At 44.1% G+C, this 22974-nt stretch overlaps 1 protein-coding gene across 2 annotated transcripts; it reads left to right on the forward strand.

The window, feature by feature from the left end:
• Positions 1-228: 228 nt before the first annotated feature.
• On the forward strand, positions 229-15729 carry SLC66A3 (solute carrier family 66 member 3). Of its 2 annotated transcripts, XM_032212662.1 has the most exons (7): positions 229-462; positions 6779-6861; positions 6949-7018; positions 7918-7975; positions 11679-11799; positions 13727-13768; positions 14724-15729. In XM_032212662.1, the coding sequence occupies exons 1-7, from the start codon at positions 305-307 to the stop codon at positions 14810-14812; spliced, it is 621 nt and encodes a 206-aa protein (XP_032068553.1). In that variant the 5' UTR covers positions 229-304; the 3' UTR covers positions 14813-15729. The 2 variants fall into 2 exon arrangements, with proteins under 2 accessions (XP_032068553.1, XP_032068552.1); XM_032212661.1 differs by lacking the exons at positions 13727-13768; positions 14724-15729 and having other exon boundaries at positions 11679-12039.
• Positions 15730-22974: the final 7245 nt, after the last annotated feature.

Genomic DNA, 22974 nt, shown 5'->3' on the forward strand with positions numbered 1-22974 from the left:
TGCCTTGACCAAATAAGAATAAGAAGGGGTGAGATGGCGGAAGAGAAGAATAATTCCCCTAAGTCTTTTTTTTAATTAATGGAGGCTGGCAAACCTGGGCATCTAAGCTAGGAGTAGATCCTCCGTGGGAACTCCCCCGTAACCATGGCAACCAAGCCTACTTCCCCCCTCCCATCTTTTAACCCTTTCCCCGTCCTCTTCCTCCCTTCGACTCCGCTGGGCGGCGCCGCGTCTTCCCCTTCCAACGGGCTGCTGGAGCTTCGGCCGGAGGCGGCGCTCCCTTGGCTGGCAAGAAGACGCGGGAATGGACGCGATGGAGCCGGGCTCGCTCTTGCTGGACGTGGCCAACTGGAGCACCATCGCGGCCTGCCTGGTGCTCAAGTTGCCCCAGGGAGCCGCTTTGGTGGCCGCCCGGTCCGCCCGAGGAGTCAGCTTGGGAAGTTTAGTGCTGGAGCTCGCCGGGTAAGGAAGGCAGGAAGGAAGGAAGGAAGGAGGGAAGGAAGGAGGGAAGGAGGGAAGGAAGGAAGGAGGGAAGGAAGGAAGGAAGGAAGGAGGGAAGGAGGGAAGGAAGGAAGGAAGGAAGGAAGGAGGGAAGGAAGGAAGGAAGGAGGGAAGGAAGGAAAGAAGGAGGGAAGGAAGGAAGGAGGGAAGGAAGGAAGGAAGGAGGGAAGGAAGGAAGGAAGGAAGGAGGGAAGGAAGGAAGGAGGGAAGGAAGGAAGGAAGGAGGGAAGGAAGGAAGGAAGGAGGGAGGGAAGGAAGGAAGGAGGGAAGGAAGGAAGGAAGGAAGGAGGGAAGGAAGGAAGGAGGGAAGGAAGGAGGGCAGGCCGGATGGAAGGAGGGAAGGCAGGAATGACGGAGGGAAGGAAGGAAGGACGGAGGGAAGGAGGGAAGGAAGGAAGGAGGGAAGGAAGGAAGGAGGGAAGGAAGGAAGGAGGGAAGGAAGGAAGGAGGGAAGGAAGGAAGGAAGGAAGGAAGGAGGGAAGGAAGGAAGGAGGGAAGGAAGCAGGGACAGAAGGAGGGAGGGAGGGAAGGAAGGAAGGAGGGAAGGAAGGAAGGAGGGAAGGACGGAAGGAAGGAGGGAGGGAGGGACAGACGGAAGGAGGGAAGGAAGGAAGGAAGGAGGGAGGGAAGGAAGGAAGGAGGGAAGGAAGGAAGGATTTCTCCGCCCCGTTGCAACGACATCAACCCCCTCCGCGCTCTTCGCCTGCCGCCTTGCCCGGCCTTTGGGAAGGAGGGCGAGGCTCCTTTTCCCCGGTGTCCGCGGAGGAGCTGAGCGCTGCGGAGGGGACTTTGCGAGCCCCCCCGGAGGCCGCGGCTGTTGTTGCAGGGCGGCGACGCCAAATGGGGCTCCTCTGAACCTGCCCCGCGGGGCAGCCCGAGTCAGCTTGGGGCGCGGATACCTAACCTAACCTCGTGGTCCGGCGGTGGTTTTTCCGCAAAGGAGAGCCGGGCGGAGGGCCTGGGACACGAGGCGGGGAGTCCCGGAAGCCTCATTTGGCCGCTTCCCCCACTTTTCCCAGCTTTGGCCGCTTTGCCTCTTTTTTCCGTCTCCAGACAGGAATTGGTTTCCGGGCGCCGCTTCAAGCCGCAGCGGCCCTGCTCTTTTCTCTGGGCTGTCTCGGGTTTGGCTTGGTGGTCGTTAAACGAGAGGGTTGTTGTGGGCCTCAGGAGGAGGAGGAGGAGGAGGAGAAGAAGATCATCATCCTTTGGTTGGATTTTAAAGAAGAGGAAGAAGAAGATGATGATCCTTTGGTTGGATTTTGAAGAAGGAGGAGGAGGAGGAGGAGGAGGAGGAGGAGGTGGTGATCCTTTGGTTGGATTTTAAAGAAGAAGAAGAAAGAAGATGAAGATCCTTTGGTTGGATTTTGAAGAAGGAGGAGGAGGAGGAGGAGATCCTTTGGTTGGATTTTGAAGAAGAAGAAGAAGAAGAAGAAGGAAGAAGATCCTTTGGTTGGATTTTAAAGAAGAAGAAGAAAGAAGATGAAGATCCTTTGGTTGGATTTTGAAGAAGAAGATGATGATGGTGGTGATCCTTTGGTTGGATTTTAAAGAAGAAAAGATGAAGAAGATGATGATGATCCTTTGGTTGGATTTTGAAGAAGGAGGAGGAGGAGGAGGAGATCCTTTGGTTGGATTTTGAAGAAGAAGAAGAAGAAGGAAGAAGATCCTTTGGTTGGATTTTAAAGAAGAAGAAGAAAGAAGATGAAGATCGTTTGGTTGGATTTTGAAGAAGAAGATGATGATGGTGGTGATCCTTTGGTTGGATTTTAAAGAAGAAAGAAGATGAAGAAGATGATGATGATCCTTTGGTTGGATTTTGAAGAAGAAGAAGAAGAAGAATCATCATCATTTTTGGTTGGATTTTAAAAGCCAGAGAGAAGAAAGTTGCGGCCGCTGCAACCAGACAGTTCAGCCCCCCTGAAAGGAAGCACATCTAGAAAGCTGGACTAAAACTGGACTCCGAATTCAGCCCCAAACCCCTTTCCCACTTTGTAAAATACTGTTACTCCTCAATTTATGACCGAAGTTGTGGCTAAACATTTGTTAAGCGGATTTTGCACCGTTTTACGACCTTTCTCGCCACAGTTCTTAAATGAATCCCTGCAGGTGTTAACGACAGGGTTAAGTGAATCGCGATTCCCCTTTGACTGTAAGAAGGCCACGAAAAGTGATCCTATGACCCTGGGGACACTTCAACCGCCTTAAATATGAATCGGTTGCCAAGCATCTGAATTTTGACCAGATGACGGTAGAGATACTGCCATGAGAAAAAATGTCATAAGTCACTTTTTCAGTGCTGCTGTAGCTTTGAATGGTAGGGTTACCTGTAAATATAATAAAAGGTAATATCTTTCAACCTTAACTGTGCCAAAGAATTAATCCATAACCACATGCTGACATTTCATTTACTTGTTTGTAAAATCCTCTATTAACATCAAATCCTCATATCCTGTTTTAGCTGAACATCCATAATATTTAATACCAAAAATTCCATCTTCCATGCAGTATAGTTTATTATCATTCTCCCTTCTTTATGTAGTTATATCGTATATCATAACATTTTCCCCATATTAATTAACATTTAACTGTATATATTTTATTTTATTTTTTAATAGTGATAATTATTGTGATTAATAACCTTTGTATATAGTCCAAAAGTATTTCCAACCTTCCTTTCTCATATCCAATTATTATTTATCATATCAACTCCACATTATATACATTACTATCAATATCAATTGTTATTCAGCTATATCTATTACAAATAAGAGTAGTTAGATTTAGCTAATTTTAAATTGTATTCTTCCATCTATCAGCCTATGTCTCTCCAATAACAAAACCTTCTCAGTCCTATTGTCATTCGTTGAATAGATTTACCAAATGTTTTTATAAGCAAGTCCAAACAGGGATATCTTCGCACCTTTTTGCTCAGGATGTCTCTGATGAGATAATAATGTTGTCCCATGGCTGCATTTCCCTTAAGATGCCAAGTAACATTTTTTCTGTCTCCGATACTTGAGGTTCCAAGCCAAACCACTCCAAGTCCCCACATTGAAGTTCTTAGGAAATGTTTTACTTTTCTTTCGAAGTGGAGTTTTGCAACTTTTTCTAATCTGGTATTCTTCAGCTGTGTCAATTTCTTTCTCTGGGCTCAGTAAGGTTGTTTTTCAGACTGTTTATCAGGACAACCATTTGTCTGGAATGATAAAAGGCAGTGATGGCTAGCCTTTTCCAGGCCAAGTGGCTAAAGCAGTGTTTCTCAACCTTGTCAACTTGAAGAGGTCTGGACTTCAACTCCCAGAATTCCCCAGCCAGCGAGTGCTCTGAAATCCACAGTAAGAATAATAAAGCATGGGGAATCTAAAGCTGCAAATAGTCCTCTCTCACTCGGCTGTTGCACTTCATGGATAGTGATGCTGACGCTTCCCCCATGGAAGTGAAAAAATGACATTTTACTGGGCTGATAGTGACAGTTCTGCAATCCCCAAGTGACTTGTTACCCTTCATCAATAACTATCTATAAAAAAAAAAATAGCAAAGTGGGCTTTTGAGGCAGACAGTTGTGGCCTGTTCCTTCCATTAAAAAGTGCTTTTTATTCTGTCTTCTTTGTTCTTTGCAGTTTTATAATAATATCGTTACAAGCTTATGAGTCAGAGATTCTGCCGAATTGGCATTTAAGCCTCTCCCAAAGGAAAGAAAGCCAATTCAAGCTTACCGCTGTGTCACAGGAAGTCAGAGAAGCGTTTAACTCTTTTGTATGCCATTTAATTTGGGGGAGAGGTTTGGCTCCTCACATTCTGATTTGAACCAGAAAAATCTCAAGTCATTTTTCTGATCTCTTCCTTGAACACTTTGCCGACTCAGCTAGCGTCCTCCTTTTTAAATGTCTATCCTCGCCTGAGTGCTTGATATATGCTCGTCAAATGATTGGCAAATTCCCTCGTCTGTGCCTGCCAGATACCTTGCATTGCATCTCCCATAATTCCCAGCCAGCATTATTATTGGCCTTGCTAGTTGAAAATTATGTACATCCTGAGGATCCTGGGTTGGAAAAAGCTGAGGTCCTACTTTTTGTGAGCAGATGACCACCTTTGTCATGTCCTTGGTGTTCTATAGGATCTCTACTCTTGGCTTCTATGATTTTGGCGGTGTTAGCAATAGCAATAGCAGTTAGACTTATATACCGCTTCATAGGGCTTTCAGCCCTCTCTAAGCGGTTTACAGAGTTAGCATATTGCCCCCAACAACAATCCAGGTCCTCATTTTACCCACCTCGGAAGGATGGAAGGCTGAGTCAACCTTGAGCCGGTGAGATTAGAACAGCCGAACTGCAGAACTGCAGATAGGTGAAGTAGCCTGCAGTACTGCATTTAACCACTGCGCCACCTCGGCTCTCTATAATTATAATATAATAATATGTTATGTTATGTTATATTATATTATATTAATTCTATTCTATCCTTTCTAATATATTCCTAGCATTAAAATGATCAGGATAGCTCTCTTGAGAGACTGATGCCACAAAAAAGAAGCAATTTATGCTTTATTTTCAATATTTGCTGAGTTGATATTTCAAACAATCGTTCCTTTTTAAAAGCTGTATTCCTAGGGCAGGCTGCTCTTACATGCAAGTGGGGAGAAAGTTCTCACAAGCTCAAAAACTACTGTATCCTAAAGCTGCATATATTTTAAAGTGCATTTGAATTTACTGCTAATCCCAGGAGGGGTGGGAAAAAACCATCAGCCGTAAGTGTACTACAGCTTTTAACAGGAAACCAAGAGGCCTTCTTGTTATTTGTGAACTAATCCCAAGTGTAAACTAGAACCTTGCAGAGGTTTGAATTTCTCTCCAAGCGTTTTGTATAAAAAAGTACAGCTTCGTTCCAAATATGACACTAGTTCCGAACATCTGAAATCCAGCTGTCTCCCCATTCTTGGCTGCTGTTGTTTCCTGTTATCATGTGGTTGTAATATCATAGTTGGTGAAAAATCACAATCGGCAGAATTATCCTTCTAATTAAATTTCAGCAGCATATCTGGGTAAGATCAGGAGTGAAATTCAGCACGTTCTGAAGAATCAATAGCGGAAATTTTGAATAGTTTGGAGAACCAGCAAATATCACATCTGGCTGGCCCCAGAGTGGGGTGGGAATAGAGAATTTGCAGTAACCTTCCCTGGAGTGGGGTGGGAATGGAGATTTTGCAGTATCCTTCCCCTTGAGTGGGGTGGGAATGGAGATTTTGCAGTATCCTTCCCCTGGAGTGGGATGGGAATGGAGATTTTGCAGTATCCTTCCCCTGGAGTGGGGTAGGAATGGAGATTTTGCAGTATCCTTCCCCTGGAGTGGGGTAGGAATGGAGATTTTGCAGTATCCTTCCCCTGGAGTGGGGTGGGAATGGAGATTTTGCAGTATCCTTCCCCTAGAGTGGGGTAGGAATGGAGATTTTGCAGTATCCTTCCCCTGGAGTGGGGTAGGAATGGAGATTTTGCAGTATCCTTCCCCTGGAGTGGGGTAGGAATGGAGATTTTGCAGTATCCTTCCCCTGGAGTGGGGTGGGAATGGAGATTTTGCAGTATCCTTCCCCTGGAGTGGGGTAGGAATGGAGATTTTGCAGTAACCTTCCCCTTGAGTGGGGTGGGAATGGAGATTTTGCAGTATCCTTCCCCTGGAGTGGGGTGGGAATGGAGATTTTGCAGTATCCTTCCCCTGGAGTGGGATGGGAACGGAGATTTTGCAGTATCCTTCCCCTGGAGTGGGATGGGAACGGAGATTTTGCAGTATCCTTCCCCTGCCAGGCCCACCAAGCCACACCCACAGAACCAGTAGTTAAAAATAAATAAATTTAACCACTGGGTAAGATCCCAGTCCCTGACTTGACAGCTCTTGGCCTGCTTCCTTCTCTCTCTCCTCCCTTTTTAAAAATGTTGAATGTTGTTAATATTTATGATTTTAATTGCAAGCAACTCAGAGTCACTGTTCAGAGTGAGGTTAGGTGGTATATACATTTAAAAGATGGATGAATGGATGGATAGATAATTAAATACAATGCCTCTTGTTTGACTGCTTCGAGAAGATCAGATTCTGCCTTTGATTTGGAGATGCCTGTAAACTCAATTGGTTTGGACTGAATATTGCGATAACTTGTTTAAAAACGGAGGAATTATTTGGTGTGAAATGAGGCCCGTGGAGGAAGAGAAAGAATAATAAAGCTTGCTCTAAGATGGCTGGGCGTTTGAATTGGCCCCATCGATTAAAGTTATGCTTTCTTTTCCAGTTTCCTTGTCTGCCTGAGATACATGAGTTACTACCGTCATCCTCCACTAACATATATAGAATACCCCCTCATGATTGTGCAAGGTAGGATTTGTTCCTCCTTTATTATTCCCCCATTCTTTCGTTTTTCTCAATCATGCAGTAATGAGTTTTTGTTTTGTTTTCTTTCAGATATCATTCTTTGCCTGCTTGTTCTGCATTTCAATGGCAAAATGAAGCATGCTTTGCCTTACACAGTCATGTATCCTTCACTGTATGATTTGTTCTTTCCCATTTATATTGCATTTCTGGCCGTTGTTCCTCCATTCCATATTTAGAACTAAGCCTTCCTCCATGTTTCTTTTTAGATGCTCACATGTCCAGGATCTTACCCAAACATTTTCTAGCGGATTAATGTGCTTCATTGACAATTGAAGTTTCTTTATTGGAGTAGATGGAGTTTGTGAGAAATTCTCACAGAGTGGGGCTGGTTTTAATTGAGGAACAGAAAAAGTGGCTCTGCTGTGGTGTTAGGCTACAAAATCTGTTATCCCCGTTAACTGTGGGCATTCAAGCTGGGACTGGTAGATTTTGGAGTCGAAAGCTTGTAAAGAAAGCTTGTAAAGAAAGCTTTGGAAACTCAGCTTGTATAGGTGAATATATACCATATTTAGGAGTATAAGACTCACCAGAATATAAGACGCACCAAGATTTTGAAGAGGCAAATTTTAAAAAAAGTTTTTGCACTCCCCAAATCTCCCCAAAATGGCCTGTTTTTTTTGTGAAAATGGGCCCATTTTTTAAAAAAGGGTATGAATAGCCTTTAGGAGACTTATAGAGTGCTCCTGGGGGCCGGGGGGAGGGGGCTTCCTTGGGAATCCTGAGGGTATTTTGACTGAACAAATAAAAGGAATTTGTTAATTAATAATTCTAGACTGATTAGTTCAGTCATCTCCTGATGAATAATGTATGTAGATGTGAAGCTTAAAGATGATTGAAATCAGTGGAATATCAAAAGGATTGCAGATAAGGAAAGGGGAAGAGCGCAATAAAGTGACTGCATCAATTAAAATCAGATTATGCCACAGATCTACCAAGCATCCTTCTCACCTTCCCCTGCATTATTTAATACGTAGTACGTATCTTAACCTGAAAGGTAAGATTTGTGGCAGGATGGTATGCTCTAACGCTGCAAGAATGGATACTGGACTTGAGCATGGTAAGGAGTTGAAAGAACATGCTTATATAATTAGCCCTTCTAAATGCTACGGTATGTAATGGGAAACCGCCATGAAATGTGTGGGGCAGGAACTTAGCAGTTAGACTTATGTACCGCTTCATAGGGCTTTCAGCCCCCTCTAAGCGCTTTACAGAGTCAGCATATTGCCCCCAACAACAATCTGGGTCCTCATTTTACCTACCTCGGAAGGATGGAAGGCTGAGTCAACCCTGAGCCGGTGAGATTTGAACAGCCGAACTGCAGAACCGCAGTCAGCTGAAGTAGCCTGCAGTGCTGCATTTAACCACCGCGCCACCTCGGCTCAACTTCATGGAAATGAAGCGTCAGAAGCTCATTGTTTATCTTCTGCCTTCCTTCGCTTGAATTAAGATGCATCGTCACATAGCAATGTGGCATAGCCCTTGAAATTGAGTCCCTCTACATTTTGTCTTGATTGGAAAGATGATGCTCTTTAGGCCATCATAGGTCTCTGCAGGGAGGCAAAGAGGAGGGCAAGTGACATCCTGGCTGGTTTGGGACCCCAATGTATGCCGTGCTTACAAAACAGCTTGCTACTTCAAGCTCAAGAGGCCAGAATAAAGAGAGGATCTAATTGTTTCCTTCAGTCATTTTGGTGTTTCGTTAAAGGTTAGAGCGTTTCATTAAAGTTGGATTAAAGTTTAAAGTTCTGTGGGTACACTGGGCAATATATATACACCTTGAAACCACTTTAATTTCTGCTTGATTTGTTGTAAAGCCAGGCTGGTCAAAATAGTCTAAAACAGTGTTTCTCAACCTTGGCGACTTTAAGTCCTGTGGGCTTCAACTCCCAGAATCCCCCAGCCAGCACAGCTGTGCTGGCTGGGGGATTCTGGGAGTTGAAGTCCACAGGACTTAAAGTCGCCAAGGTTGAGAAACACTGGTCTAAAAACATGGAAATTTGATGGATAGGATAGAAATTATGTCAGAAAATTCAAGTTTGTCTAGTTCTTAGCTGTTAGGAAGGACTAAATATGTAAACTTAAAATGATCGCCTAACCTTGGGAGTGATCAAATGCTATTTCACTACACTACTGATCAGTATGATTAATAAACAAGGCCGTACCTTACAATACCCTAGAGCTGTGATGGCGAAGCTATGGCACGCCTGCCACAGGTGGCACATGGAGCCATATTTAGTGGCACGCCAACTGTCAGCTCCAGCGCTTTAGGGAAGCCTCCAGAGGAAAGCCTGGGAAGAGGTCGCATGTGCGAATGCGTGGGTTGTCACACGCGCATTCGCAGGTGGATGAGGAAATTGAGTGGGCACGCGGGCGCGCGCAATACCACACATGCGTGCGTACAATTTTGGCACGCTGTAAGAAAAAGGTTCGCCATCACTACCCTAAGAGTAGACATCCTTTTGGGGACTGGGCTGGGTTGGGTATCTGCGTGAGCCAAGGGGATGAAGTAATGCAAAGTGGTAAGGACAGAAATTTTATTCCTAAATTGATAGGGGAATTCTTTTAAAAAATTAAAACTCTTGTCAAGTTTCTTTTATTTTATTATTTTATGTATCTAAAATACTTAACCACCAGTTTTTGCGAGTTGTAGCTCTTAACAGTGATTGGCATGCCCAGGGTAGTCCTCGAGCCTCAAGTTCTCTGTCCCTGGGGAGCAGTGGTAGGTTTCAAAAATTGTCCGAACCTACTCTGTGGGTGTGGCCTCCTTTGTGGGAGTGGCTTGCCATCCCATGTGACTGGATGGGAGTGGCTTGCCGCCCATGTGACTGGATACGAAGATGCCGACGACACTTGTCAGAACCACCTTGAATTACCTCACACACAGCACTGGCATGCATAAGAATAGGATGTCAACTTGTTTTTTAAAAGGCATCTTTGGTTTGCGTTAAAACAACTTCAACACACGCAATGTTCTGATTGCACCACAAACGCAGTAGTCATCCTTACCTTTCACAGAGGCACTGAGTTTTATAAATATGAGCATGATAGTGTAGAATAATCATGTCCAAGGACCAGTGGTGGGTTTCAAAAAAATTTGGAACCTCTTCTGTAGGTGTGGCCTGCTTTCCGGGTCCACTGGGGGAAACTCTTCTAACCGGTTCGGTAGATTTGAGGAACCGGTTCTACCGAATAGGGGCGAACTGGTAGGAACCCACCTCTGCTGGGGAGACTAAACACTAGCCTGCATCAGCTCATCAATCTTGGCTAAGTTCCTGGCTGACTAAATGGTGGCCTAGGCCAACATAGTCTCAGCCCAGCAGTCGCCAACTGGTGGTCTGCAAGAAAATTTTGGAGGTCCGCAGAAAAATTATTTGCATTTTTTATATTGCACTAAATCAGGAGTCCTCAAACTGGGGACCGGCCCCTGGGCTGGATACATGCACTGAATGCTTGTGTTGCTGCAAAGAGTCTTCCCCCTTTGGGGCCTTTTTGTGTGGGTCAGAGGGGGGAAGAAATTCCAACTTGAGCTCTGCTTCAGCCCCCTGGTGCGGAGCTTTGGGTGAAAGCTGGAGAGAAGTGCTGCTGGTGGTGAAGAGCCAGAGGGCTTTGTTCCAGTGGGGCTGCCTCGTGGCCTGGAACTGGCTGACCATCTCAGCCCACTGAGCCTCCAGGCGCCAGTGCATGGCCTTGCACTCTCACGGGTCTTCCCTCTGCTTGGAAAGCCTATGCACGTAGTCCTCGGTGAGGTGCTTCTGCTGAGCCTCCTTCTCAGCCAGATCCAATTTGTATTGAGCCAGCTGTTTTGCCAGTTCTTTCTCGTGGTGGCTGCTTAGTTCCAACAACTGCTTCCTGTTGGGGCTAAGGCAGTGGTCTCCAATCTTGGCAACTTTAAGACTTGTGGACTTCAACTCCCAGAGTTCCTCAGCCAGCTTTGCTGGCTAAGGAACTCTGGGAGTTGAAGTCCACAGGTCTTAAAAGTTGCCAAGGTTGGAGACCACTGCTCTTAGGAGCCCGAGCAGGCAAACAAGGAGTGATTGGGAGGGGAGGGGCAAGTGGAGGCCGGCAAGGCGCCCCTCGATGTGAGTGACATCAATTTGGCCACACCCACTCAGTCACATGACCACCTAGCCACGCCCACCTAGCTGGTCATTAGGCAGATCATATTAGCGGTCTGCGGGATTTAAAATTATGAATTTAATGGTCCCTGAGGTTGGTGACCCTTGGTTTAAAGTCAAACAAATCTCATAACTTGCCAAGGAATTGCTCAATGCATCAGTGCAGATCCAAGCATTCAATGTCATCTTCCCTCCCAGCTACCAGCAGCTTTGTTGGATCTGAAGCTGAATCTGCCCTTTGGGTCCTGGGACGCGAAATCTGTTTTAGCAATAGCAGTTAGCAGTTAGACTTATATACTGCTTCATAGGGCTTTCAGCCCTCTCTAAGCAGTTTACAGAGTCAGCATATCGCCCCCAACAGTCTGGGTCCTCATTTCACCCACCTCGGAAGGATGGAAGGCTGAGTCAACCCTGAGCCGGTGAGATTAGAACCGCTGAACTGCAGATAACAGTCAGCTGAAGTGGCCTGCAGTACTGCACCCTAACCACTGCGCCACCTCGGCTCTTACGTGGGAAGACAGGCAGTGTCAGTGATTCAGTTCCTGCTTACCAAAAAAAAAAAAGAATGGAGCGATGAACACCTCCGACACCTTTCAGTGTGATCTTTGTTCCAACATTTGCACTCCTATTCTTCCCTTTCTGCAGAACCTGAGCACGGTGGTCAGCGCCGCAAGTAAACTCGTTCAGCTCCGGTGTCTTTGGCAGACTAGAGATTCTGAACAAGTGAGTGCCACAACTTGGGGATTAGCCATATACACCTGTGCAGGTAAGCAATATCCTACCAACATGTTTGTGGAATTTCTCAGTATATGTCTTCCCCCACCCCCCGCTTTCAGTTCAATTGTGTCCAATTCTCAGAGACTGCCTGAAGCTTTTTTCAGAAGTTGTTTGCCATTCCCTCTCCTATGTCTGAGAGAAAGTGGCTGATCTAATGTCACTCAAGTTGGTTTTGTGCTTCAGCTGGGACTAGAACTCCTGATATTCTGTGTGTAGCCTGATGCCTTAACCACTAGACCAGTGATGGCTAACTGTTCTGATCCCCCTCGTCCCACACCAACACACACTCCGAGCAAAAGATAAGTTACGGCATTTAATTAACAGACAGGTCCTTGGCAGCAAACCGGCACAGACAAGCTTGGGCAGCAATCCAGCACAGATAAACCATGGCAGCAATCCAGCCTGCCAAGCTCACAATAATGTTCTCTGACATTAGTTCTTGCGTAGACTTCTGCAAAAGGGCGTGTGCACAAGCAGTCCTTTTATAGTCTGGAGAGGAGCCTAATGACCACCAGCTGAGTGCAGTTACCTCCTGTACTTGCGCAACTGTTCCTGGCGCCTATTAGCTCTTCGGTGCTGGGCATTCAGGAACAACTCACTGCTGACGTCCGGGTCACACGCCCTTGTCTCCTCCCCACTGGTCCAAGGCTCAGGCGCCTCTTGGTGGCCAACCAGCCTCTCTGTGCGCTGCTCGGAGTCGGAACCCTGTCCAGGGACCTCCAGAGCCAACTCATAGGACCCCTCGCTGTCGGAGTCTGGTGGCAGCTCCAAGGCTCCTGCTAGGCCACAACAGCTAACCTTTTTGTCATCACGTACTGATAATGCAATGTGCAAGCACACACACACACCCCGTGCTCCCCTGCGCCCCGTTTTGGTCCTGGAAGGCCGCCTGCGCCAACCTGGAAGCCAAAACAGCGCTGCGCGAGGCCCTAAAATGCAGTGCAAGCACCCCTCCCATGCATGTCCCCCATGCATTCACATGCATGTCCCCCACATGTGCCCCGCGCATGCGCGGCAGAGACCTGAAGACCAGCTGGCCGGCAGGAGGCATGCACATGCACGGTAAATCTGGGCTGGGATGATGGCTGGGCTGCCTGCAGAGAGGGCTCTGCATGCCACCTGTGGGTTCACCATCACGGCACTAGACCAAATAGAACAAAATTTAAAATTATTGGAAGAATTTAAAAGTTAACGTTTATGAGCTTCTGTTAAATGTAGTTTGTTGAAATCGTGGCACGACAAAACCGCAAAGCCCTTATTCGCGGAGACATAAGCGCGTCGCTAAAGCTGCGACATCATCATCGCGCGTCATCACCGCCGCGACAACAGCACGGCAACAGAAGGGTGCTTTAAAACGGCGCCGCGGCAGAAAGCCGATTTCCATTAAGGTAAGGGTTAGGATTAGGTTTAGGGGTTTGTTTTAGGGTTAGGATTAGGGTTAGGGTTAGGTTTAGGATACTGAGTGCTTGGGAATGCGCGGATTTGCCCTCCGTGATTATGTCATCGCAGTAGGGTCGCGTTTTTCCTTAGCGCTTTGAACAGCGCGAATTAGTCTTCGCGCTTATGTCTCCGCGGATAAGGGCTTCGCGGATTTGTGGTGGAACCAGTTGAAATAAGGTTTAAGTCCTACGAAAACCGCTGAGAAAATGAAAACAAGTCCCTGAAAAATACTATTTTTTGTTGAAAGATAATCTTATGGGAGGAACATGTGAGTGCATACCAAAAGGAAAAAAAAATATATGGAAGATTTCAGGCAAATGCTTGACAAGAATTCTTCACCAGGCATGATAATAGTTCTGCGTATCTTACTTGCCAGGATTGAAAGAGAATGGAAGTGAATTGTCAGCTAAAGTAGGAAACTCGTTTATTTAAAAATTTGCTAACTTTCCAAATCTCTCGCTTTCTCCCAATTAAAGCAAGAATATTTACAACATTAATGACTACGAAGGATTCTACAGGTAATGTTACATTATTATTGGGGAGTCTTTTAGCAGGGATTTTAAATATATTCTGCAGAAAACGTGGAAGCGTGGAGGAAGGTAGAAATAACTTTGGGAAAGGATGCAAGAGCTGAGGTGGCGCAGTGGTTAAATGCAGCACTGCAGGCTACTTCAGCTGACTGCAGTTCTGCAGTTCGGCTGTTCAAATCTCACCGGCTCAGGGTTGACTCAGCCTTCCATCCTTCCGAGGTGGGTAAAATGAGGACCCGGATTGTTGTTGGGGGCAATATGCTGACTCTGTAAACCGCTTAGAGAGGGCTGAAAGCCCTATGAAGTGGTATATAGGTCTAACTGCTATTGCTATTGTTAACAGTCAACAGTATCTCAGCTCTTGGAAAAGTGGGTACGTAAGAAAAAGATTCAAAATAACCCTGCTTTAATCTTCTATGGGAAAAGAGGGCTTTCTGATTCTGTTAGGTAACCGTAAACTACCAGTACAGGTAAGTCCCAGGTTAAAAGCCACTAATTCAAGCAACTGAAATTACTGTTCTGACCGAGGCTTCCTGAGAGCGTGAAGCAAACTCCTTGTCACGACAAAAACCCCTTTTATTAATTGACTGTGAATTCTGCTCATTCACATCCAGCAAAGTCTTTCAAGGGAGGATTTACAGTCACAGACCTTATCTGGCTTGGAGAGCTGCCAGGCTGATCTCTGCAAAACTTGGCAAGGAAACTCGGACTCCGGTCACGAACCAATTAAGCGAACTAATTGCCTCCTGCAAACTCCGCTCCCCTTTAACTCCTCTTTTATAGCTGACCCCTGTCAAAAGAAAATAATACCCTGTCATATTTTCAGGGAAACACGGTTTTAGTTTGAAAGCTATTGGGAGTTATTTCCTAGTTTTAAGATTCATTTGCTTGTTTATTTTAAGGTGTGTAATTGCTAATGAGTATTCTTTCCTCCTCTTCCTAGTTCTGATCCGTTTTGTTGTCATGATGGCTCTTAATATTTGGGTCATCACTACTATATTGGAATACCGGAAGGCTAAGAAGCAAGACTAAGATGCCGATCCTCCCCCTTTTAAAACAACGTGGACTAAAATTAAGACATTCCATTAAATGAGAGCTGATGTTTACCTATTTTACGCGTACCTAACATTCAGTGCCAATACCTCAGATGCATTATGATGTTTATGCTTACTGTTTGTAAAAATAATTGGCTGGATGAACAAAGGGTTTCATTTTTTATGAACAGATTGCATAACAGACTTCTCAAACGGGGTGATTTTTATTTGTTGGTTTATCTCCATGGACAATCCCACTCTTCTAACTCAGTAGGACCAACAACAGTTGCAAACCAACAAGAAAACAAATGTTTTATATATATTGAATTGCTGGATTTTCAGAACTGCGTTTCTGGCAACTGTGGGGTTTTTTCCATTAAGATAAAATTTATCTTATCTTTATAAACCAGCCTATCCAGGAAATCTTTCTCTGATTTCCTCATGCTAAACGGCCCTCTAAATCTTCATCTTAAAAAAGACCTGTGTATTTTATTTAGTTAAGGGCATTTCAAAAGAGCTTCAACTACCAAAAAAAAAAAAAATGAATTCTTTTATTTCAATTCCTGCATTTTAAATATGTTAAACTTGATACTTTGCTTGGGTCTAATTTTTTTGAACCAAATTTGTATTGCTATTTTGAGTAGCTGTTAACTGTTATACTTTGGTTTCAAATATAGACAAATACACAAAACCTGAAGAACATCAACAATATTTCAGCAATTGTTTGAACTTGGTTTAGTGTCCCTCTAAGTTTCGAGAAGTATAAATGTATCATCAGAACTTAATTCTGAAAGTTCCTTTAGCAATAAAAAACGGGGGCATTTAAAAAAAATAGTAAAGCTCTGTGTCTATTCTTTGAACTAAGTATGCAGCTTTCTGCAATTAAACTTAATTAAAGAAATAAAGTGCTTTTGTTTAATGTTAAGTGCAGTGGCTTAATTACATTTTCAAAATTTCTTTAACTCTTGAATAATTGTGCATCTCAGATGGGAATAAAAAGTGACCTGCTCTATCATGTGGGAAATTATCAGCAGAGAAATTAAATACTCATGAGTTCAGCTTGTCCTGGTAAAGGATTTTTGTCCAATTAGAGATGCAACAGATTTTGTTATGGAGGTGGGCAAGCTATATTTTGTTTAGCCTGGTTTCTCAGGATTTTTGTAAGGATTAAAAGAGAAAAACCTCTACATGCATTCCATCTGAGATATCGTAAAGGTTAAACATTTTAAATTACAATACCATGTAAGTTAATGTCTGTTGTCTTTGTGTGTGTACTTTCGAGACTCAGTGGTGGGTTTCAAATTTTTTTAGAACCTATTCTGTAGGTGTGGCCTGTTTTGTAGGAGTGGCTCGGTGGTCATGTGACCGGGTGGGAGTGGCTTTGCAGTCATGCGGCCGGATGGGAGTGGTTTGGGGGGGGTCATGTGACCAGGTGGGCGTGACTAGATGGGTAAGGTCATGTGATTGGGTGGGCATGGCCAACTCGATGTCACTCACATGGAGGGGCATCTGGCCTGGCTTCTCCTTGCCCCTCCCCTCCCAGCCAGTCCTCGTCTTGCATGTTATGGTGGGAGATGAAGCATTTTCAAAGTCATCTTCCCCTTGATACTAGCCAATAAGATGAGATTTTGCTGTCAGAAGACCGCCTGCTGTACATTTCCAAATATTGTTTATCACCATTCTCTTGGTAAGACTGAGTGGAGAGCTTTATAAAGAATAACGGAGTTGGAAGGGACCTTGGAGGTTTTCTAGTCCAACCCCTGCGGAAGTACGAAATGAGATCCTATACCAGTGGGCCTCAACCAGTGGTGGGTTTCGAAATTTTTTGGAACCTCTTCTGTAGGTGTGCCCTGCTTTCTGGGTCCACTGGTGGAACCTCTTCTAACCAGTTCGGTAGATTTGAATTGAATTGAATTTTATTATTTGTATGCTGCCCTTCTCCGGGAGGACTCAGGGCGGCGAACAATTCGAAAAGGGAAAAAGGGGAACATAAAACGAAATACAGATAATTAAAATAAGCAAGAATCACACAACCATACAAGTCGAGAGGGGAGGGAACTCATTAACCCCAGGCCTGCCGGCAAAGCCAGATTTTGACGGCTTTTCGGAAGGCCTGGAGAGAGGTGAGGGTCCGAATCCCTGCGGGGAGTTCGTTCCAGAGGGCCGGAGCTGCCACAGAGAAGGCCCTCCCCCGGGTAGTAGCCAGATGGCATTGGCTGGTAGATGGAACCCGGAGGAGGCCGACCCTGTGTGATCTAATGGGTCTGTGGGAGGTAATTGGCAGCAGGCGGTCTCTCAAGTACCCAGATCCGATACCATGAAGGGCTTTATAAGTTACGACTAGCACCTTGAAGTGTATCCGGAGACTGATCGGTAACCAGTGCAGCTCGCGGAGGATAGGTGTAACGTGGGTGTACCGAGGTGCACCCACGATCGCTCGCGCGGCTGCATTCTGGATGAGTTGAAGTCTCTGAATACTGCTCTTCAAGGGCTGCCCCTCTTGATTTGATGAATCGGTTCTACCGAATAGGTACGAACTGGTAGGAACCCACCTCTGGTCTCAACCTTCCTAATGCCGCGACCTATGGTCTCACATAGGAACTCTGCACTTCATGAAAGCATACGTTTTGATATAAGGCGATGATGGTTCTATAAAGCAAACGCTCCAAATCCATGTTAGGTATTGTTCAGCTTCTTTAGGCAAGGCACAAATGCTTCACAAAATACTTTCTCCTGCTTCAGATCCAAGTTCTGCATGCCTCTGTTAGATGGCATTGACACCAACATTGGCACAGAATAGCTTTTCTTCCTTTAAATTATATGGAACAGGTTACTCCTCTGGCATGCTTTGTGGGAATTCTGGGAAGTGAACATCCAGAATTCTAGATTGTATCAGAACAGTGAAGTTGGAGGAAGAGCTTCTAGTACAGTGGGTCTCAACCTTCCTAATGCCGCGACCCTTTAATACAGTTCCTCATCTTGTGGTGACCCCCAACCAGAGCCGAGGTGGCGCAGTGGTTAAATGCAGCACTGCAGGCTACTTCAGCTGACTGCAGTTCGGCTGTTCAAATCTCACCGGCTCAGGGTTGACTCAGCCTTCCATCCATCCGAGGTGGGTAAAATGAGGACCCGGATTGTTGTTGGGGGCGATATGCTGACTCTGTAAACCGCTTAGAGAGGGCTGAAAGCCCTATGAAGCGGTATATAAGTCTAACTGCTATTGCTAACCATAAAATTATTTTATATTTTCCGTATTTTTTTGAAAATATGTGTTTTCTGATGGTCTTAGGTGACTCCTGTTCAACCCCCCCCCCCAAGGGGTCCCGACCCACAGGTTGAGAACCACTGCCCTATACTAATAATGGACAAATTTCTTCTTAAAACCCCCCAGTGATGGTATACTCACGATTTCTGAACGCATCCCTTTTCTCTAATTGTTCTGTCAAGAAATTTCTCATTTCTAGGTTGGATCTGTTTGATAAGTTTTCATCTCACAGATCCGCCTCATAGTTACTTCCAGTTGAGCCAGGCACCACCTAGTCTATACATATATATTTTTTGCCTGTGTAAAATCTTACTTTACTTTCCATTAAATCGCATTTTTGGTGAGAAATGATGTTCCACAGTGGTACTCTGTTTACTACAAAGATTTTTGCCAACTGCATTAAAGGTTGAAGAATACACCTCTGCTTATACTGATAAAGATTATTCTTTCTCAACTTTAAATCATACAGTAAATCAAATATTTCCAATCCTAACAATTGAAAACACATTAGAAAGGCCTTTAGTGGGTGTTTTGCCATTCTTTCTCTTCTCCTTTAATTAAATCTTTCACCAAGGTTTTGAAGAGGCAAATTAAAAAAAAGGTTTTTGCACTCTGTAGACCTCCCCCCCCCCCAAAAAAAGAGCATGAATAGCCTTTAGGAGGCTTGTAAAGTGCTCCTGGAGGGGGCAAAAACAAGCAAAAAATGGCCCGTTTTTCGCAAAAACAGGGCCATTTTTTGTCAAAAAAGGGCATGCATAGCCTTTAGGAAGTTTATAGAGTGCTCCTGGGGGCTGGGGAGGCAAACTTCTGCCCTCCCGAGCCCCCAGGAGCACTCTGCAAGGCTCCTAAAGGCTATGCACGGCAATTTTGGTGAACAGGGCAGGGTTTCAGGAGGCAAAAAATGCTGTATTCTGTGTATAAGACGCACTGAGATTTTCAGTCTTTTTTGAGGGAAAAAGGTGCATCTTATACTCCCAAAAATATGATATATTCCTTGCAGACAGCTGGTCATTTGCATCCTTTTAGAGCAGGTGTGTCAAATTGGATTTCTTGAAGGGACGGATCAGCATGGTAGTTCTCCTCTATGGGCTGGGGCGGGGGGAACAGACAGATGTCTTCTGCACCATCCTGCTGGCAAAAACGATCTCCATGTGGCCCCTACATTTTGCTTTCATCCTCCATGGCCTGTTGTCAGGTCATTTTGGGGGGCGTTTTTTTGGGCCGTTTTCAGCTGGCAGTGTGATGCAGGCGGCCATGGAGGTTGAAAACAAGGTGCAGGGGGGCTGCACGCAGCCCATTTTAGCTACCAGAGGCACACTACTGTAACACGCTCTACATGGGGCTGCCCTTGAAGAGTGTTCGAAGACTTCAGCTTGTCCAGAACGCAGCTGCGCGAGCGATTGTGGGTGCACCCCGGTACACCCACGTCACACCTATCCTCCGTGAGCTGCACTGGCTGCCCATTGGTCTCCGGACACGCTTCAAGGTGCTAGTCATTACTTTTAAAGCCCTACATGGTATCGGACCTGGGTACTTGAGAGACCGCCTCCTGCCAATTACCTCCCAAAGACCGATTCGATCGCACAGACTAGGCCTCCTCCAAATTCCATCTGCCAGCCAATGTCGGCTGGCAACTCCCCGGGGGAGGGCCTTCTCTGTGGCTGCTCCGGCCCTCTGGAACGATCTCCCCGTTGAGATCCAGACCCTTACCACCCTTCCGGCCTTCCGCAAGGCAACTAAGACCTGGCTGTTCCGGCAGGCCTGGGGCTGAATTTTTCAGCCCCATCCGAGGTTACGACTGTTGCTCTATTTTAAATTGTTTGTCTTTTATTTTTATTTTGTACCCCCCTTCCCTCCAGATTGTTAGCCACCCTGAGTCTCCCAGGAATAGGGTGGCATACAAATTAAATAAAACCTCAAACCATGGGTCAATCCATTTATATTTCCAGGCTGGCCCTGTGGGCTGGATTTAAGCACCCCATAGGATGGATCCTTGAGTTGGACACCCCTGTTTTAGAGGGTTGTTGAAGCACTTGGAGGTTTATTTGTGTTCTCAGGGTCACCTGAGTAATGCTCATAGTTCCTGTAGTCTGCAATTTTTTTCTCTTTTTCTTTGAAAATGATTCAAAGGTCTTCAAAGAAAAAAAGGGGTGGGGGAGAAAAAATTGCGGACTACAGGAAATAGGGAGCATTACTCAGGTGACCCTGAGAACACAAATAAACCTCCAAGTGCTTCAGCAACCCTCTAAAAGGGATGCAAATGACTAGCTGTCTGCAAGGGGTTTAAATCCTTCCATTCCCCACTATCCTGTCAGAGCTGAAGAAGCTTCTGGGATGAGAAGCGAGACGTCTTCAAAGAAAAAACATGGAAATCCAGTTGCCTCCTGAAAAAGCACTTTTGGGACTTAGATCTGATTGTTAAAACTTGAGTTGAGTTGAGTTTATTATATTTCTATACCGCCCTATTCCCCAGAGGGACTCAGGGCGGCTCACAACCAAGTCGGGGGGGGGGGGGGGTGTACAAATAAGAAAAAAGAACACGAACAAAAACAATACCACAATTTAAAACACTCAACAACCATACCATTCGAGGGGGGGCAAAAACTCATTAGCCCCAGGCCTGTCGGAACAGCCAGGTTTTAAGGGCTTTGCGTAAGGCCTGGAGGGTGGTGAGGGTCTGAATCTCCACGAGGAGCTCGTTCCAAAGGGCAAACATGATGTTCTGAACCAAAACAATTGGTTCTGGATGAAGCTTTAACTGAAAAAAAAAATCTCAAGATTTAAGATTATAGTTTCATATTAACTCATATGGCGAACCTTGCCAAGGTAATCTGAATAGTTCATGTCTATGGATGAATTACATCATTGTGTCTAGTAAAGTTTAAAAAGTTTAAAAAGAGAGTTCAACTCATGGTCAGTTTCAGAAGCAATTCGTATGCTGTGAAAACAGCAAGGAATGAGCCTGTATTTTTATTTTTTTAAAATCGATTTTATTATAAGTTATTTGATTGTTATGATCTGCAGAGTCCTTGAGAGTTGGGTGGCTTTTAAGTTTAATAATAATACGAACACTTAAGACTTAGACAGGTGTGAACATGAGTAAAATAGTCTTACATTTTCCTTACTTAGGAATTAATGGGACACTTTTCTGACAGCAAAATTCATGCAGAATTCCCTTCCTAAAGATCTTGACAAGTTTAAACTAATTCTTTTGGAATAAAAGGAAATCATGCCCAGGCTTCTTTCTAAAAGCAAAGTTCTGATCTGCATTTAAAAGTCTGAAAGCCACAAAATAAAATTACTTTTTAAATATAGATTTTCACATAACTATGTAAGAGTCAACTGAATTTATATACAATGCCGGTTTCAAGTACGGTGCAGTTAATCCATTTTTTAAAAAAAAAAATCAACTTGCTATTATTAGTATCTTACTCAAATAGTTTATTTTAAAAAAATATATTTCTTCCAATTCAGATCATCCCACAAATAACAATTTATAATATAAAATATGTATGCCATTAGTGAATTGAAACAAGGTTTATTGTTTACATTTTTAAACAGTGTTTTGTATGCAAAATATGCATTTCTTAAAATATTTTGTTGTACACTCACTGTTCAGAGCAAGCACACAAGACAATATTCTTTCACCGTGTCATGAAGTTGTAAAAATTAACCAAAATAGAAGTATATTCAAATGTGCAATCTAGGATATGCATTATTAGACCATTTTATAGGTACGTGATTTTTCAGTCTGTGTCAGTGGAAACAGCCATGTGATAGGTCGCAAGTAAATTGAAATTTCTTGTGCGTGATCTACTCAAGCGAATTCCTAACAAGTGAGGTTTGACTGAGCCAAGGAGGCCTGCTTGGTGAATTCTACACCAATTCCAATTTTTTATGAGAATAAAATAGTCCCTGGTCCTCTCGTTTTAAATACCCAATTTCCGTTACTGAAACGAAAACAGAATCTAGTGAAATGTATCAGTCCCTTTCTTCAAATAATAGATTCTACATTCCATTGTTATTATCATACAATACCTGTGCATATATATGCATACATTTTTTTTTAAAAAAAATCCCAAAGTAGAGTTTCCATATTTTTTTTTACTCTCATCGTGTTTATCATAGCATCCTGTAGTTCTATATAAAACATGCATTCGTGGGATAAATTATGGACATGGCATGAATTGAGTTTACAAATTATATTCTGTACAACATTAAAAAAAAATAGATTAAGTGCCTCCGTGGCGCCTTTTCCTTCCACAAATTCTCAAAACACACAAAACTGAGATTATTTTCCTGTTGCTAAAGCTATGTGCTTAAGAGAATAGGACCGAAAGGTTTAAAATACATCTACAGTATTTTTTTCAGTTATTGTAGAATTCCTTAAACATTGTGCGATGAAAATGTAAAAATAGTTATATTTTTCCAGAAATAAAACACACAGCTAGGATAGTATGCAAAAAAAGTGAAAACCTCAGCAACTTAATAAGGAGAATACAAAGTCTCTGACTAATACTGAGAATTGAACAAAGAACTGATTTCAAAATACCTATGCATGAAAGTTATATATTAGTTCTAATACTACCAGTTCATTGTTTCTGGAAGCAATGTTTAGCTGTTTCCCCCCCTCCCCTCTCAAACCTAATAGGTACACATTCATATAGACTTGACATTGATATAAACTATTACATGTAAACATAGTGCACTATTATTCTGCCACAAAGCAAAATTGCATTTAAGAGCTGGTAAACCTTTGCATTCTTTTATCTCTTAAATATCAGGAATGAGCATAAACTTTAAGGAGACAAAATTAATTTAAGGCATTCACAAACTGATAAAACAAGACTTGGGACTTGCTTGTTAGGTAAAAAGTAACACACCTGGGGCTTTTT

This window comes from Thamnophis elegans, chromosome 3 (assembly GCF_009769535.1).
Source record: "Thamnophis elegans isolate rThaEle1 chromosome 3, rThaEle1.pri, whole genome shotgun sequence".
Classification (NCBI taxonomy): domain Eukaryota; kingdom Metazoa; phylum Chordata; class Lepidosauria; order Squamata; family Colubridae; genus Thamnophis; species Thamnophis elegans.

Bases quoted from the DNA above. Each gene is read 5' to 3' on its own strand.
- SLC66A3 (XM_032212661.1), top strand. From the start codon at position 305: ATGGACGCGATGGAGCCGGGCTCGCTCTTGCTGGACGTGGCCAACTGG. The intron at 6,862-6,948 runs GTAGGATTTGTT...GTTTTCTTTCAG, and splicing joins CCCCCTCATGATTGTGCAAG to ATATCATTCTTTGCCTGCTT. The intron at 7,019-7,917 runs GTATCCTTCACT...CTGAAAGGTAAG, and splicing joins GCTTTGCCTTACACAGTCAT to ATTTGTGGCAGGATGGTATG.